The sequence below is a fragment of the Lathyrus oleraceus genome, chromosome 4, assembly GCF_024323335.1.
Source record: "Lathyrus oleraceus cultivar Zhongwan6 chromosome 4, CAAS_Psat_ZW6_1.0, whole genome shotgun sequence".
NCBI lineage: Eukaryota > Viridiplantae > Streptophyta > Magnoliopsida > Fabales > Fabaceae > Lathyrus > Lathyrus oleraceus.
Window position 1 is genome coordinate 430,774,738 of NC_066582.1, and position 17,802 is coordinate 430,792,539.

General features: G+C 35.4%; 1 protein-coding gene across 1 annotated transcript; it reads right to left on the minus strand.

Moving 5' to 3' along the window:
- Positions 1–301: 301 nt before the first annotated feature.
- On the minus strand, positions 302–2,307 carry LOC127137825 (uncharacterized). The gene is made up of 2 exons (XM_051064250.1): positions 413–2,307; positions 302–335 (listed from the first exon to the last, which is right to left on the minus strand). The coding sequence occupies exons 1-2, from the start codon at positions 2,305–2,307 to the stop codon at positions 302–304; spliced, it is 1,929 nt and encodes a 642-aa protein (XP_050920207.1).
- Between the last annotated feature and the right edge of the window lie 15,495 nt (positions 2,308–17,802).

The window sequence follows — 17,802 nt, forward strand, 5'->3', positions numbered from 1 at the left end:
CAACAATTACCTTTCGAATGGATACATCCATCGGTACTGTACTGGACCACCTAGAATTGCTTCTTTGGCAAGATGGATTGGAAGATGCTCCATTGAGTCAAAGAAACCTGGTGGAAAAATCCTTTCCAACTTGCATATGATAATTGGAATATTCTCATCCAACTTAATTAAGTCGTCCATCCTCAATGTATTGCAACAAAGATCTTTAAAGAATCGACTTAGCTCAGTTAATGGTTTCCAAACCAAATCTGGCAATGAATGGAATGCAATTGGGAGTAAACATTCCATGAAAACATGACAATCATGGCTCTTCATCCCATGCACCGTACCCTTTTCTACATTGGCACACCTACTGAGGTTTGAAGCATAGCCATCTGGCATTCTCAATTCCTTAAGCCATTTACAAACCAACTTGGCTTCAGATTTGGTTAGAGTGTAACTAGCCTTTGGTTTACCATTCTTTCCGTTTTCTAAGGGTTGGAGCTCCAAGTCCCCGCGAAAGCATAATTTAGCCAAGTCTTCTCTTGCCTTTTCATTATCCTTTGTTTTATCCTTAACATTCATGACAGTATTAAATATATTATCGAAGACGTTTTTTTCTATGTGCATCACATCGAGGTTATGCCTTAACAAGTTATCCTTCCAATATGGGAGATCCCAAAAAATACTTCGCTTTTTCCAATTGTGATCCACTCCATACCCTTCGAATTCTTTCCATTTTGCCTCCCATCCAATTTCAGTAACTTTTGGAAAATTACTTATTACCGCCCATATATCTTTCCCTGTGGAAATGGGAGGTGGCTCATTGGTCACAACCCTATTTTTTAGGAAACTTCTTTTACTCCTTCTGAAGGAGTGATTAGATGGCAAGAAACGACGATGACAGTCAAACCAGGAATTCTTATGGCCACTTTTCAAGGTGAAAGCATCAGTGTGTTCCATACAATGAGGGCATGCCAATTTACCTTGTGTTCCCCATCCAGATAACATACCATAGGCTGGAAAATCATTAATTGTCCACATCAAGCAGGCTTTCATGATGAAGTTTTGTTTTGTAGATATATCATAGGTCAATATTCCATTGGACCATAATCGATGTAGATCATCAATCAATGGTTGCAAGTAGACATCTATCTTTAATTTAGGGTTTTTAGGTCCGGGTATGAGGCATGCCAAAAACAAGTATGGTTTGGTCATGCACATTTCAGGGGGGAGATTATACGGAGTAACTATTATTGGCCAACATGAGTATGGAGAAGCAGACGCTTGAATGTAAGGAGTAAAACCATCTGAACACAGACCCAACCTTACATTTCTGGGTTCCCTAGAAAAGTCAGGATATACACTATCAAAATGTTTCCATGCTTTTCCATCTGACGGGTGGCGAAGGATGTTGGAACTATTTTTGTTCATGTGATGCCATCTCATTTCACTTGCCGACTCAGTTGATGCATACAATCTTTGTAATCTGGGAATGATTGGGAAGTAGAACATTCTCTTCACTGGTATATCTTTGTACTTTCCCATGCCAGTCTTGCGAGGAATGAACCTAGGAGCATTACAAAATTTGCACTCTGATAGATTGCTATCATCCTTGTAATATAACATACAACCATTCTTACAACAATCAATCTTCTCAACCTTTAGCCCTAACTTAGATACCAACTGTGTTGCTTGGTAATAGTTCTCGGGCAAGCATTTTTGAACTGGACATACACTTTTAAGCATTTGTGCAACAAAATCTAAACCTTTTTGTGGTACATGCCAATTAGACCTAATTTCAAGAAGTTGAGTAGATATTGATAATATTGATTGGGTAGCTCCCTCATAAATGGGCTTGTTGAAAGATATCAACTTGTCATAAAATCGTTTGGCATCTTCGTTGGGAAACTCATCCTCCATATATTCCTCAACTTCTATGTTATCATTCACGTGAGAGAATACTCCATAAGGCCTAAAAGCATCATACACCATCTGATTCATTGCCTCAATTTGGTCATCATGATGCACATGCTCACTACTATTTGAATCATTCCTTGTATTAACATTGAGCTCTACTTCTCCATGTTGAGTCCAAATCCAATAGTCTGGTTGAAATCCATCTCGATACAAGTGAAGTCTAACATTAGTTGGTGTTCTTATCTTGAGACACTTGCAATTTATACACGGACACCTTATCCCTCCCTCAGATTTACAAATAGGTTGTTTCAAAGCCCTCTTTACGAAGTCTTTAACCCCGCGAACATACTCTTCTTTCAATCCGTGTCTATTGGAATATACTCTATCGTACATCCAAGTACGATCCATTTTCTATAAGGCAAACAATTAACTCGTCAACCACTGAAAATTAAAACATATATTAGACAAAAATGAATGGCTGATAAGTTCCTAATGGGTATTAGGAGAAAATCAGATAACTTCCTAATGGGTATTAGGAGAGAATAGAATACATGTATTCCAAGGGATTTTTATTTTATTTTCAGTGGTTCAAAAATTAAACATGACGAACATACCAAATTTTAATACTATTGTACATTATTATTTCAGACCGTAAACAAAATTGCTGCACAGATTTATAAATCTATTAAACTGCTGTATATTTTAACAAATCCAATAAGCTATTGTACTCACTTCCTGAAATCTAACTAAAACAATGTAAGCCTTAATTCTTAGTTTATTTTTTAATGTAAACCGAACCAAAACTACATGTTAATGGAAATAACTAACAACTTGCAGTATGTAGTCACTATATAGACTGTCATGTACAGTAGTACCAAATTATTACCATGCCAACACAAATCAACATACAAACCAAAACAAAACTTCTACCTACAAACATATGCAACCAAAACGCATAAGGTAGCCGATACACAAAGCAACCGCCTCGAAACCAGAAAAAAAACACAACACTGGGACAATCACAACAACAGAATAGAACTTAATTCGAAATATAAACAAAATCTATGCGAATCAAATGCCACAAAGGTGAAAGGTTATATCCCGATGCTAGAATTTCATTTACAACATAACCAATTCGCAGTCCAAGGGAAACCGAAAAGAGAAAAACACAACATAGCCAATGCGTGTTCGAAATCAAAATAAAGTTCAAAAATTTGTAAATCATACACTTAGCTCGAACTATGAGTTTAAACAAGTGGTAACCACAATCAAACAATTCTCTTATAACAATTAGAGTTAACGGTGCCGACAAAAACTAACGGTAACTATAACCAAACCGTCTACGCAAACAGAGCCGTACAGTGCAAAAAGAAGAAACAAAATAGATTATGATTATTTACAATGTTATTCCAAAGATAAAAGATCCAACACTTATTCTGAGAAAATTACTAATATCTATTGGAATTTGAATATGAGACCTTAAGAGGACCTATAAAGAATTAAACTATATTGCACAATATAGTTCAAATAACATTCAACCAAAGTGATTGAAATCAAATTATGATGGTAAAGTATGTGTGGATTTGGAACTCTTTCATAAATAAAGAGTGTTCTCTCGTAGAAGCATGTCAAGCCTTATGAAAACACCTTGAAAGAGGTTTATCACACTATACAATGATATGATTTGAAATAAATTGGCACTTCTAAAAGTTAAATTTGAATGGTGAAGGATTGATTATAATTCTAAAAGTAACATCCAATTATCCATTTCACTATGCTTCACAAGCAGGGTATAACAGAATATCTTATTTGCAAGGAAAATGGAAATTTAACATCCAATCATCCATTAAAACACAAGGAAGCACAAGACAAACAAGACAGTAGGAATGGAGAAATCAGAAACACGTGAAGCTAACTCGGGGAATCGAGAAACATATTGATTTCAAAAATATGGATGAACTGCTAGCACAACAGGACAACAACACAAGACAGAACAAAGGAACACTTCTCAATTGCAGTCACTAGAAGCAAGCAAAGAACTAACTAAGACACATCAACAACAGTTAGAAAACAAGCACTAATAATCAGGTCACAAATATATAGCAGACACACAGATTGTTACAAATGGCTGATACTGGCACTGCAACTCACATCAGAAATCAGTTATGGAATGCAGGCACAGCAGATAATTCAAGAAGCACAACAGCCAAATCAGGTGGCACAATGAAAACATCACCTTCAGCCTGAAGCAAGGAAGGCTCAACAACAAATATCTCATCAAGAACAGGACAATCTAGAGCATTAGAGGACATACATCAAGCAACAAAAGGGAAACTAAACTACAGATATGAGTTCATCTATAAAGCACTCAAGCAGCCGCATCATCAATACACAATGCAACAACTGGAAATTACTCGGAGGCAACATCATCAAGAGAACCACATGAAGGACATTCAATATAAGAGGAAGGATGAAAACATGCATCAATATCATCAACATACCAGAAACCTTGGTTCCACAAAAACAAATCTAAACCAGCACAAACTTTTTCAGCTCTTTTAGTTTGACCCCATAAGAAATAATTAAGCAGAACTTAGGAAATTCCATAGCCTCCTCATAACCACAAAATCAATTCATAAATAATTCTCAACAGCTTCACTTATTCCAAATAATTGTATAATAAATAGTTTACATCCACGATTACATGATCATGAATCCCTAACACTCATCACACAATGCGTATGTTGCAACAAATTTTAAACATTTAAAAGTATTTTGGTTATTACATAAATTATATTTTCCATTTATTTATATTCAAAATCTTGGATTTAATTTACTTAGTTTAAAATAAGTGATGCTTATAAGATACAAGTAGAAACTATACAGCTTTCACAAACACAGGTAGAAACTATATAGCAGAGCAATCAAAATCACATTTAACACCACACATATGTTCATAACAGGAGTATCATAGAAACTATACAGCTTTCACAAACACAGCTTTCACTACTGATGCAAACAGTTAATAAATTTGAGTCCAGAAAAAACATTTCCTTCAAAATAAATTATAACCCCAACCTTGAGAAATACTAACTGATGCAAACACTAACTATTGCAAACACTAACAGTTCAGTCTGGTTCCAAATTAACATAGGGATGACTAACCTTGAGAAAGAGTTGTCTTTGCAAAATCCCGGATGATATAGTGCTTCGGTTCCAAATTAACTTGCATTCAACAACTGCTTACTGCCTCCACTAAGTAAGATGAACATTCTTGAAAACCTACATTCAGAAAACCAATTAGCAAATAATTTGATTTTTGTAGTTTCAGACTTAAAGGAGACTTTAAACATATTTGGAAACAATACTAAACTTGCAAAGAAAAGTTGATTCCAGCATCCACAAAGCCGATAGTTCTGGAAAACCTACATTCAGAAAACATAAAACATATGACTATCTCATACTCATTAAACCAAAACTCCATGGAAATCACTTGAGATGAATATGCATTACCTTTGATGATTCAGAAACCCTTTAACGAGGGATTTTGAATTAGGGATTCTTCAATGGATTCACGGATTAGGGATTCACGAATCGGTTCACGAAATAGGGAAAAAAGGGATTCACGATTTAGCATGGAATTAGGGTTTTCGTTTTGTGAAATGAAATGGAGGGAGAGTGAAAAATGACGAGGGAAAAGGAAAGAGGGAAATAAGTTGTCGCGCAATTTTTGGTCCGAAGTAGAAAATTCCATAGAGTCCGCCAAGCGGACTCTAATTAATAAATAAAATACTTAAACCTTAAATATATATATATATATATATTATAGATAAATAAATGGAAAATGTATATGTTATAAGAATAGAGTCGGCTCAGCGGACTCTAAGTAAATAAATACTAATTAAAAAATAATGCTACTAGATAGAGTCGGTCTCACCGACTCTAAATAAATTAATCAAACATTATTCAAAGGTAACATAACAAGTAGTGTCGGTTTTGCCGACACTGATAAAAAAAATAACTTGTCTTAAAAGATGTACCTAGATAGAGTCCGTTAGTGTAGGCTTAGCCGACACTAATAGTGTCCGTGTCGGTGGCCGACTCTAAACTAGGAGGCTAAAATGACTTATTCTAGTAGTGTAGTTTGCATTCTTTTCCTTCATCAGTTGCAGGAAACAAAATACCATAGTCGAGAGTTCCTTTCATATACCTTAGTATCCTCTTCGCGGATGCTAGATGTGATACCTTTGGCTTATGCATGAATCTACTCACCATACCTACATTGTATGTTAAGTTAGGCCTTGTGTGACAAAGGTATCAAAGTGACCTAGTAAGTCTTCTATATTGGGTTTGGTCGACATCATCTTTATCTGAATCTTTCAACAATTATAATCTGGGATCAGCTGGAGTCGAAGTTGGGTTGCAATCTTGAATCTCAAATCTCTTGAGTATTTCGCCTGCATACCTTCTTTGATGAATCATCAAACCTCTACCACTCTTGTAGAATTCGATGCCAAGGAAATATGAAATGTCACCCAGATCTGACATTTCGAATTCCTTGTTGAGATCACCTTTGAAGTCTTCAATATCCTTCTTATAGCTACATGTTATCAACAAGTCATCGACATAGAGACATAGTATAAGCAATTAAGTCTTGCTTATTCTTACATATACTCCATGTTCATATTTGCACTTCACAAATTCCTTCTCCCTTAGAAAGGCATTTATCTTCTTGTTCCAAGCTCTTGGAGTTTGTTTAAGTCCGTACATGGCTTTATGTATCCTATACACCTTTCTTTCTTCGCCTTGTTTCACAAACCCAGCTAGTTGTGCAACATAAACTTCTTATTCTAAGGGGCCATTAAGGAATGCATATTTCACATCCATCAGACACATCTTCCATTTGTTCATGTTTTCTAGACCAACAACCAACCTGATTGTTTCGATCCTAGCAACAGGTGTAAAAAACTCATCGAAGTCGATTCCTTCTTTCTGAAGAAATCCTTTCACCACAAGCCTCACCTTGTGTCGAGTCACTTCTCCTTTGGGATTCAACTTCACCTTGTATACCCACTTCACATCGATTGCCTTCTTGTCTTGGGGAAATTCTGATTTGTTTAAACTCTCGTAATCTAATTGATCATTAGTTGGTTCAATGGTGTTTGACATCAGATTTGATAGGAATGATCACAGTTCGATATTCTGTAAATGCGATTAAAGGGACTAAAACTACTCAATACGAGAACTGATCCTTAAACTGAATTAGTCGGTCTAATAAACTGGTGGTGATCAACACACTTGTTGCAGCCTGTTTCAGCAAAAATAAAACGGTATTGGCAACAGTCAATAATATATTATTGCATAACATTACATTATTTAAAACCTAGAATAATACTCGATTAAAGTTCTAAAACCTAGATAAGTACTCAATTAAAGTGATTAAATTGCTAGTAGATGGTGTTAACATATGTTTTCTTAAAACGTAGAATATTACTCACTTAATGTGGCTAAATTGTGTTAAGCTGATTTTACTCTCTTCCTTAAGATATATTAACTAAATTATTGTAAGAAACTACATATTTCTTAAGAATAGAAATAGATGAAGTTAAAATTCAAATTGTACAAGTTTTATCTTTCTACTAACTTTAGTTATAATAAAGTTAAAATTATATTGTTATTTTTAGCATTTTACCAAACACGTACTTTTAGCATTTTAGCGTGCAAATATTCTTAATTCTGAATGATATTTTTTACTAAAGCAAGAAAATATAATCCTAACATTTAATTTAATCTTCATTTTTGACCTACTATTAATTTTCTTCCATCAAAATAAAATTATATTGCTCAATTTAAAATATTCGAAATCAATATTTTGTTGAACAAAATTCACAAATAATTACGATCAATATCTTCCTAAGATTAAGACCTAGACTAGTTAGTTGGTCTTCTCAAGTGTTTCATTGTTTGATCATGGTCTCTCTTAACCAACATATTCTTGAAATACCTAGACAATAAAGTAAATTTGTTTTTGGGATATATCATCTTCTTGCACTATAAGGGCTCCAAGGGCATTTGCAAATGCAGATAGATAATGAAAAAAAGTCTTTATTGCCTTTGGTCTGGTCAAGACGTGAGGGAGAGAAAAACACCTCTTTGAGCTTAGTAAATGCATATTTGCATTCAAGCATTACTACTAGTTACTACAAGAAGTAGATACTATGACGTGGTCTTTACCACGGTCCTTCGAAGGACCTTGGTGATATATTAAATTCATGCGCCTATATATTTTTTTTAGTTTTTAATTAATTGTTGATAATTTATTATTATGATTTTTTAAAACAACCTGGTGATATCAATTGACGTTTCATAAATTCGACTCTCAGCGCTTTCTAATTTGTGATTTCTTCAGAATTTAGCACCACCTTTCATATTTATTTTAACAAAGAAAGATATAACACTTTGATTATTTAAACAAAATGTTGTTATATCTTTTCTATCTTTTTTAAGTTTTTAATTACTTAAAATTTGACATTTTTTTACTAAAATATCTTTAATGTAAATATGATATCACCATAGTTGACTAAAAACACCGCTGTGATACATTTTTAATTGTTTTTTTATTTTTTATTTGCTTAAAACATGACGTTTTTTTATAAATTTCATCGTATATCACAACGATTTTGTAAAACAATCACAATGATATCATTTATTCATTTTGCATAGAGCTAGCTAACTTGTCTCTTCAGTTGCATATTTTCATGGCTGTAATAGATAAAAGAACCCTGACAGTTGCAATCTTTGCAACAAGTAGTGTATCAAAGTAATCCACTCCTTCCAGATGAGTGTAACCCTTTGATACCAACATGGCCTTGTACCTTTCTATGATTCCATTGGCATGATACTTGGCTTTATTAACCCATTTGCAACAAACTAGGGCTTTATCTGAGGAAGATCCACAAGGATCCAAGTTTGATTATCCTTAAGAGCAGCTATCTCAACATCTATAACGTTTTTCCAACAGTCATGTTTTGAGGCTTAGTGATAGGTTATTAGTTCAGATATAGATGAGATGGTACAACATAAATGTTTGTAAGTAAGAGAACATTTGGCATATGACAAAGAATTAGAGAGGGGATAGGCAATGGAAGAAGGACTACATAGAGATGAATTGTTAGAACATGTATGAAGAAGGACTACTTAGTTTTATTGCACATCTTGCAATTCACACAATCATACCGAATTATGGAAAAAAATGAATGATTAAAAGTTAACAGGGGGTTTATGATGAATAATGCTTAATAGTTAACAGGGGGTTTATGATGAATAAAATGGCTAAGGCTCAACGGGGTTCACGAAGGGAAACATACAGATAGGGATGGTTAGAAAGGCCTTGGCTAAACAAACAACTTGCCTCAGTGTGTGTTGTCATGATGTGACGTGTCAACAGGACATACGCAAAATCAGAGTGATAAAGTCATATCTGACTGAACTCTCATGCTGATATTTAGTGTTTGGCTTTTTGTGATCTCACCATGTTGGTTAGCTTGCAAGCTCTGAAGCCTCCTCGTGTTATGTGGTTCTTTTCTGACTTGGTTTTTCCATACCGCTCTCTTGGTCTGGTGTCCCCAAATTGTGTCCGACTTTAGTTTCTCAAGGTTGCATCAACTTCCGGGGTGCCTTATCAGCCTAAGTTTGAGGGGTGTCATTCATCCACTACCATTGATCCCGGGCTCGTCCAACCGTTTCTCATCACTCTGTACACACAGTAGGTCCAAAAGAAAAGAACACAAACAAAAACTATACGACGACAACAAAAACAAAAGCGATGGAAATAAAACATGAAAGGAACCCCCCCCCCCCCCACACACACACCTGAACTAAACATTGACCTCAATGTTTAAATCCAGATACAACGGGGACTCACAGCGACTACTGTTGGTTTACTACACTTGTGTGGTTTCCTTCCATTTGGAGGTGTTGGTGACTTTTCCCTTTTAATTCTCCTCCTCCCCTACACAAAATTTTAGCACACACAAAGAAAAAGAAAAACGAAATAAATTAGAAATCAAACGCGTGGGTTGCCTCCCACGAAGCGCTTCGTTTAACGTCGCATGGCTCGACGGTTCATTTCCCTTATCATGGGGGGTATTTCAGGTTCAAAACCTTGTTGCACCTCTTGTCTACCACTCGAACGTTGTCTCTTTTATCAGTGTGGACTCCTTTGTGCCACGATTCCTTTTTAACTATCCTTTCAGTGTTAGGAATCTTTCCATTTAGGGTGGCTACTGGCAGTGGTGAGACTTTGATAGTATTCAATGTCCTGATTAAGCCTACTTGATACTGAGATTTTGTATCTTCCTCCATCTCCTGGTTTTCAATAGCATTCAATGTTATTTCCTTGTTGTGAACTTTCAAGGTTAACGTGCACTCATCCATGTCGAGCTTGCATCGACTCGTCTTCATGAAAGGTCGACCCAGAATGATGGGTGCCTCATTGTCTTCAGGTATGTCTAGGATTACAAAATCGACTGGAAAAGTCAAGTCCGATATTGTTACCAGCACATCTTCAGCTATACCATATGCATCTTTTCTTGAGTGATCCGCAAACTTCAGATTGGTCTTTATATCACTGATATTTTTAATACCCAGCCTGTGATAGATCGATAATGGCATCAGATTCACACTAGCTCCAGAATCTATTAGTACCTTTTTGAAGGTTCTTTCTTTGATTGTGCATGGTACTGTGACGGTTCCTGGATCCTTTTGTTTGTTAGGAATGTTCTGCTCCAGGGAGTTTGCATTATATTGTTCCTTAACGGATACCTGTTCTTCAGTGGTTGGTTTCTTTTCAGCCATTACCTCTTCCACGAATTTCTTGTACATGGGCATCCTTTCAAGTGCTTCAAACAAAGCCATATGACCCTCAATCGTTTTAAACATTGTCATGAATTTCTCCAAGTCTGACTCACTAGGTTCCTTCTTTGTCACTCTCTGAGGATAGGGCAACTTAATCACCGGTTTAGTTCCTTTTGTAGTTTCTTCTTTAGTCGGCTCGCTCGGTGATATCATTTTTTTCTTTTTAGCAACCTTTTTCTCTGTCGTCGTGACAATATTAACATTCTCTTGACCTCTCGGATTTTGAATTGTTTCACTTGGTAGGGAACCTGGTGTTCGAGAACTTGCCAGTTGCTGTGCTATCTGTCCCAGCTGAACTTCGAGATTCCTTAGGGAGGCGGTGGTATTTTTCTGATTGTTTCTAGTTTCTTCTTCAAATTGCATATTTTGAGCTGCCATCTTTTCAATTGCAATCTCCCAATCTACCTTCTTTGGGACTTGTTGTTTTTGTTGCTGATATTGGTTTTGATATTGGCCTTGTACCTGTTGTTGCCCATTCCCCTTCTGATCTTTCCAAGCAAAGTTGGGGTGATTCTTCCACCCCAGATTGTAGGTGTTGGAGTAGGGATTGTTTTGCTTTAAAAACTTGATATCTTCTATCTGCTGTGGTGTTGCAAAGCAATGAATCGTATTGTGTGGTCCATTACAAATGCCACACACATCGTTTGGTGCCTGTTGTACTTGAGCCACTTTCTGAGCACCTATGTTTAGTGCCTTCAACCTTTTCTCCACCTCTGCAGCAACTGCTTCTTCAATTTTTACCTGTTTGTTTGTTTTAAGCTTCAAATCAATTACCGTAGATTTGCTTGACACCCTATCATACAACTCCAGATGCTCATTTGAGGCAATTGCTTCAATTATCTTCTTCATACCGGTGGCTGTTGCAAAGTTAGCTGAGCCACCAGCTGCTGAGTCAAGGATTTGTCTCGTTTGAATTCGAAGACCATTCACAAACATTTGCATCTGCTCAGTTTCATCCATGTTGTGAGTAGGACAAGCCACTAGGATTGTTCTTGAATCTTTTATAGGCATCTCCTAGTGACTCACCCTCCTTCTGCTTGAAGTTAAGGATCTCGTATCTTTTCCTCAGTGACACAGATTCGGGAAAATATTCCTGCAAGAATGTTGTTTCCATCTGCTCCCATGTAGTGATACTGCCAGCAGGTAAGGAATAGAACCACTCTTCGGCTTCATCTGCTAAAGTGAATGGGAACATACGAAGCCTTATTGCTTCTTCGTTATGTCCAGGCATTTTCAACGTTGTGCTCATAGTCAAAAACCTTTGGAGATGCTTGTTGGCATCTTCATTCACTCTTCCAGAAAAGGACCACCTTTCGAGTTGATTAATTGTGCTGAATGCAGTTAAAATTGTTCTACATTAACCGGTTGGTTGACAATTGTCATACGACCACCCGCAGTGTTGTTTCCACCATAGTCACCGAGAAGTCTCTCTGGTGGTGGTGGTTCTGCAGCCATGACCTCGGGAGTTGTTTCTGCTTCTGAATCTGAATTCTCTGAGTGCACTGCAACAACTTCCTTCTCTGCTTTTTCTGCTATTTCCAGTTTTTCTCGCTTAGCTTGTCTTAGTCTAGCGCGAAGAGTTCTTTCGGGATCTGCGTCAAAAGAAAAATCTGCTGAGGCCTTACCTCGCATACACAAGTTAGACAAATAATAGAATTGACTAACAAGATTGTCACAAATAAAATTTTGGTTGACGAGCAACAAAATTTCAATAGAATAAAAATTAAAATAGGTATTTTGGCAATCCCCGGCAACAGCGCCAAAAACTTGATCGGAAAAATAGCAAGTGTACTATTTTTACCGATGTAGTAATAAGGAGTTTTATTTCCAAGTATCGATCTCAAGGATTGCGTAGGAAATACTTATTTTAATTTGATTCTATCAGAACAAAAAGATAATGGTTTGGTTGTTTTGGAATTTATAATAGTAAACACAAAAATAGTAAAAATAATTGATTAAGATAAAAGATGCTAGGGTGAGCGGTTGAGTTAACCGGTTATGAATTCAGTCACGATTTCCTTAATACATATGAAACATTCAATCACCTAACCTCAGAATGTTCTTACTTAAGTCCTTAAGGAAGAAACTATTAAACTACCAATTCTTACTCAAATGTCCATTCAATTAATCATTGGTTTTAATCATACAAAATATCAAGGTTTACGGTGATTTACGAAAGTTACTAGTCCTAGATGATGCATTCATAAACCCAATTGTGTGAAAACCCTACCAATCACAATCCTGTTATTGGAAGTCATAGATCAATTTGTATTTGTCCGATACAAAAGCATAATAACATCACACAATTGAATTGAAATACGTAACATAGTAATCAAGAAATCATTGGTTCAAATTCATAGCATTCGATAACATCAGAACCACCCCCCTAGCATCAGGGGGTTTAGCCTCTCATAGTACTTAAAAAACTCATAAAGTAAAGATTAGACATTACAAAGAATTAGGAGAGATTGATCTTCAATGGTTGATGCCCTTGAATCTCGCCGTCTTCAAATCCGTCGTATTCGCTATCTTCTCCAATGCAATGTTTTCTTTCGTCTATCAAAAGGTGCCTTCTTCTTTCTCTTCCAAGCCTTCTTATAGCTTCAGATGAATCTCCTCCAAGAAAAAGGTCCAAACTACCCTTAATGAGCAGAATCGGTTCACAAAGCAAAAATTAGGTTTTCCAAGCTGCGTCCAATCAACACGGCCATGTGTCACCACACGGGTGGCCGTGTTGTTCTCCATAATTAATTATTTTCAGCACAAGCTACAGAGGCAACAACACGGGCCGTGTTCCTACACACGGGTGCCCGTGTTAATGCACTGTTTTAATCAACACGGCCTTGTGGTGGAACACGGGTGCCCGTGTTGATCTCTGTTTTTCTTCTCCTCTTTTGCTCTGCATGATCAACAACACGGGCAGTGTTGTGGCACACGGGTGCCTGTGTTGACCTGCTGTTTCTTCATATTTTTGCCTTACAGAGTGTCCATAACTTCACCATTCTTGCTTTTAAACCCGGGCAATGGCCTGTAACAATGACACTACCAAACGAAGCATAAACGAGATCTTTTTGACATAAACTTGTAATCGAATGCAATGCGATACCAACCAACAAAACATGATAAATGACTCCAAAGCAACTAAAAACAAATATAAATCTTACCAAAGTGATGAAAATATGTCGGATTAACGGCGGGAATTCAATGGAAATGGTGACCGATCAAAGGGGATAGGCAATGGAAGAAGGACTACATAGAGATGAATTATTAGAACATGTATGAAGAAGATTACAATGAAATTTTTTGAGGTCGGTAGGAGGATGTTTGGATCTAGTGGATTTTCTGAGAGATGGATCATGTGTGAGAATATTTGAGTGAATGGTATTGATATATGTTTTCATGTTGTGATTAAGGGTGTCATCTATGACATTAGGGTCAGAATCGGTGACGGAAAGATTAAGAATGTTTAGGTCTGGGTTATGGTTTCCAAGGAGATGGCGACAAGGTAATGGCTATTGGCCACTCGTCTAGGCATAAGGTTATTGTCCACTGGTGTGACAATACTTTTTGAAAATGTGCATGAGTATGAGTAATGCTATAAGGAAGAGGAAATTTCTTTGTTTTACATAACGACATGAATCACACGGGTTCATCTTATTTTTACAAGGAATGAGAGGAAAGTTCTTAGTTATAGTTTCCATACTAGAATTAGACACATGGCCTAATCTCAGATGCCAAATTTCAAAAGAATTTGAAGCAACATAATTACAATTAGAGAGGATATCACTAGTATCTATCACATAAAGGCCACTTTACAATCTAGTTGTACTAATCATTTGCTTCGAATGGTTCTGCAAAGTGTGACATATGTTTGATGAATAGTTTAGATGACAATTATTACTACTAGTTAACTTAGTAACTGAGATCAGATTGACATGAAAAGTGGTAATGTATAAAACATATTATACAGAGTCAAAGAGGATGAAACATCTATGTTGCCATAAATTAAAAACATCTACATGAGAGCCATTAAATAAAGATACAGAGACACGAATAATGGTTTGATATGAGACAAATGCAGCAAGATTAAAACTAATACGATTTTTGGCACCTGTATCAAATATCTAAAGGTTATAATTATTACCAATGCTTGTAGTATAGTGAAAATTCATGATAAAGGGAGAGGTGGTTATTGAATTTTCATTAGGATTAGGTTTGGATTATTGGAGCAAGGCACGAATGCTTTGAAACTCTTATTGAGTGAAACCAAATGAGGAGCCTAATGAATCTTCTGCAGGGGACGAAGCTTTGTTTGAAGAGTTGGTATCTTGAGATTGGGAGGAATTATGAGCATAGTTTTGACCTTTCCCTTTATGTTTATAACCTGGTGGATAACCATGCCACAAGAAGCATGTGTCCACTGTGTGATTCGTTCTTGCACAGTGAGTGCATACTTTATTTCCCATTTTGGAGAATGAAACCATTTGCCTTTGTTAAGTTGGAATCATTTGGCATTACAAAATTTTGAGCATTAACATGTAATGCAGTAACTGTAGAATCTGTAGACTCTATATGCATGGTTGAGTTGAGTTCACGTTCTTGCTGAATAACCAATGAAATATCTATGTGATGTAGAAGATTCATCATCATTATTTGGGATTTGGAATGTGCAAATAACTCATTTAATCCTTTCAAAAACATAATTACATAATCTTGCTCACGATATGTTTTAGTGAAATCAACAACACCACAAGTACAAGCAAATGAGCATTTACAGCGAGGAATGGGTCCACAATTCTCTAGTTCATCCCAGATTATTTTCAATTGAGTGAAATATTCATAAACTTCAAGAGTACCTTGGAGGAAACAATATAGCTCTTCTTAAATATATGAGATGCGAAAAATGTCACTTTTGAGAAAACCTAACTTTGAGGTTATTCCAAACTACTGCAGTATAAATCCAAAGTATAGATTTTAGAAATGATTCAGAAATTGATCTCTGAATCCAAGAAAGCACCATAGAGTTGCATCAAATCCACTAAGAAAATAATGGATCATAAACTAGGGGTTCGAGAAACCATCCATCGATGAACTTCTCCTTGTTCTTTAAAATCAACACAATATGCACTGAACATGATCATGTGTGATAATCATTGTTTCCAATGGAGGAACAACAAGAATCAGTGTAGGGCTTTCATTTGGATGTAGGTAGTAAGTATTTGTAGAATTTTTGGAAAAATCATAATAACTCTGGTGATCCATAGGTGAGAAACACCATGAGGAAACACGTAGAAGAAAGAGAATGTTCAAGATCTAAACGAAGAAAAAGAAGAAAATAGTCATCAGAGCTCAATAAGCTCTGATACCATGTCGATATTACAATAAGAAGATAATAGGGAAAGACAATTTCCCATTTCAAACCTGACGTCCTTTTTTTAATGAATGTTGCGACGTGTTTTCCACGCCACAAAATATTTTTAATTTTTTTTATCCTTTTTCCACCTGAGTATCAGACTTCTATTTTTTTAATATTAAAAAATTATAGCGACGTGATAAATATGTCGCAATTTTCTTTTTTGCCACATGTTTATCACGTCAGAAAATATGTCTTTGGAGGAAGGATTTCTTGTAATAAAAAATCTATTCTTGATTTGCAAAAGAAATATATTCATTTGACAAATCATTTGATGGATCTCAATAAAAGTTTAACAAATGATGAATTAAATCTAAAAATGATTAGATCTTTGAAAAACGCTTGATACCTAAAGATGACAACTATTTTGGAAAAAGAAAAGTCTTTCAAAAATGGCCTTTGCAGCATTGTTCGGTAAACTTCAAGAACACGAGATAGAACTTGAAAACTAGAAAGACATTAGGTTGAAATAAAGAATTAAAAATGTCTTGCCTTAAAGATTAGAGTAAAAAATCATGATAGAAATCAAGAGGATGAGTCTACTAATATTGAAGATGATCATCTTATCAAAAGGTTTTAAAAATTCTTAAGAAATGAAAGGAAAAGGAGACCATTTAGAAATAAGCACCAATAAGAAAGTTCACATGCTTTAAATATGGAAAAAGAGGACATATCAATAGTGAATTCCCTACACTTGAAAAGAAGAATAAATTCAAAAGCATGAAGGAAAAAATGTCAAAGAAAACATATGTAGCATAAAATAACAATGAAGTTAGGTCATCTTTAGATGAAGATCATACAAATAAGGTATTTATGGCATCATATCATTCAAGTGATGAAGACCATGAGGTTGGTGATTCTGAAATTGATGATAGTACTTCATATGATGAATTACAAAATGCTTTTCAAAAATAATATGAAGAACTTTTAAAACTTTCTAGACAAGGTTCAAATCAAAAGAAAACTAAAACTAGAAAGTATGGCTAATGACACAAAAGTGGAATTAGAAGAAGTCAAAAACTCTACATGCAATAAATGTCAATATCATGAATTTAAAATTGTTGAACTAAACCAAATGATCAAGAAACATGAAAAAATCTCAAATTGGTTTCGAAAATGGGTTAAGTAGTCAAAGATATTCATGTAATAAATGTGGACTTGGCTTTTCTAATTTTCATAAACTTAGTATAAGTCAAACTATCTTTGTAAATGCTACTACCAAATTCAACTATAAGGAATCAAAGAAAGTACATGTTGTAAATCATCATAAAAGGTATTATGATAAAAATCATTTTTATGTCTATAAAATGAACCATGTTTTTATACGTACATGTTTTTATTGTAGTACAAAATGTCATACTTCTAATGCTTGCTACACAAGAAATTGTGGTATTTCTTATAGTTCGTATGTATGAATGAAGAAAGGATTTAACCCAAGAGGACCCAAAGAAAATTGGATATCTATGTACTATTAATTGTTTTGTATGTACTTTAAGATCATATGCTAGTATTGTCAATTCAAGATACAAGGTGATATGATATTGTAGAATTAAAGCTTCATTAAATTAAAGATG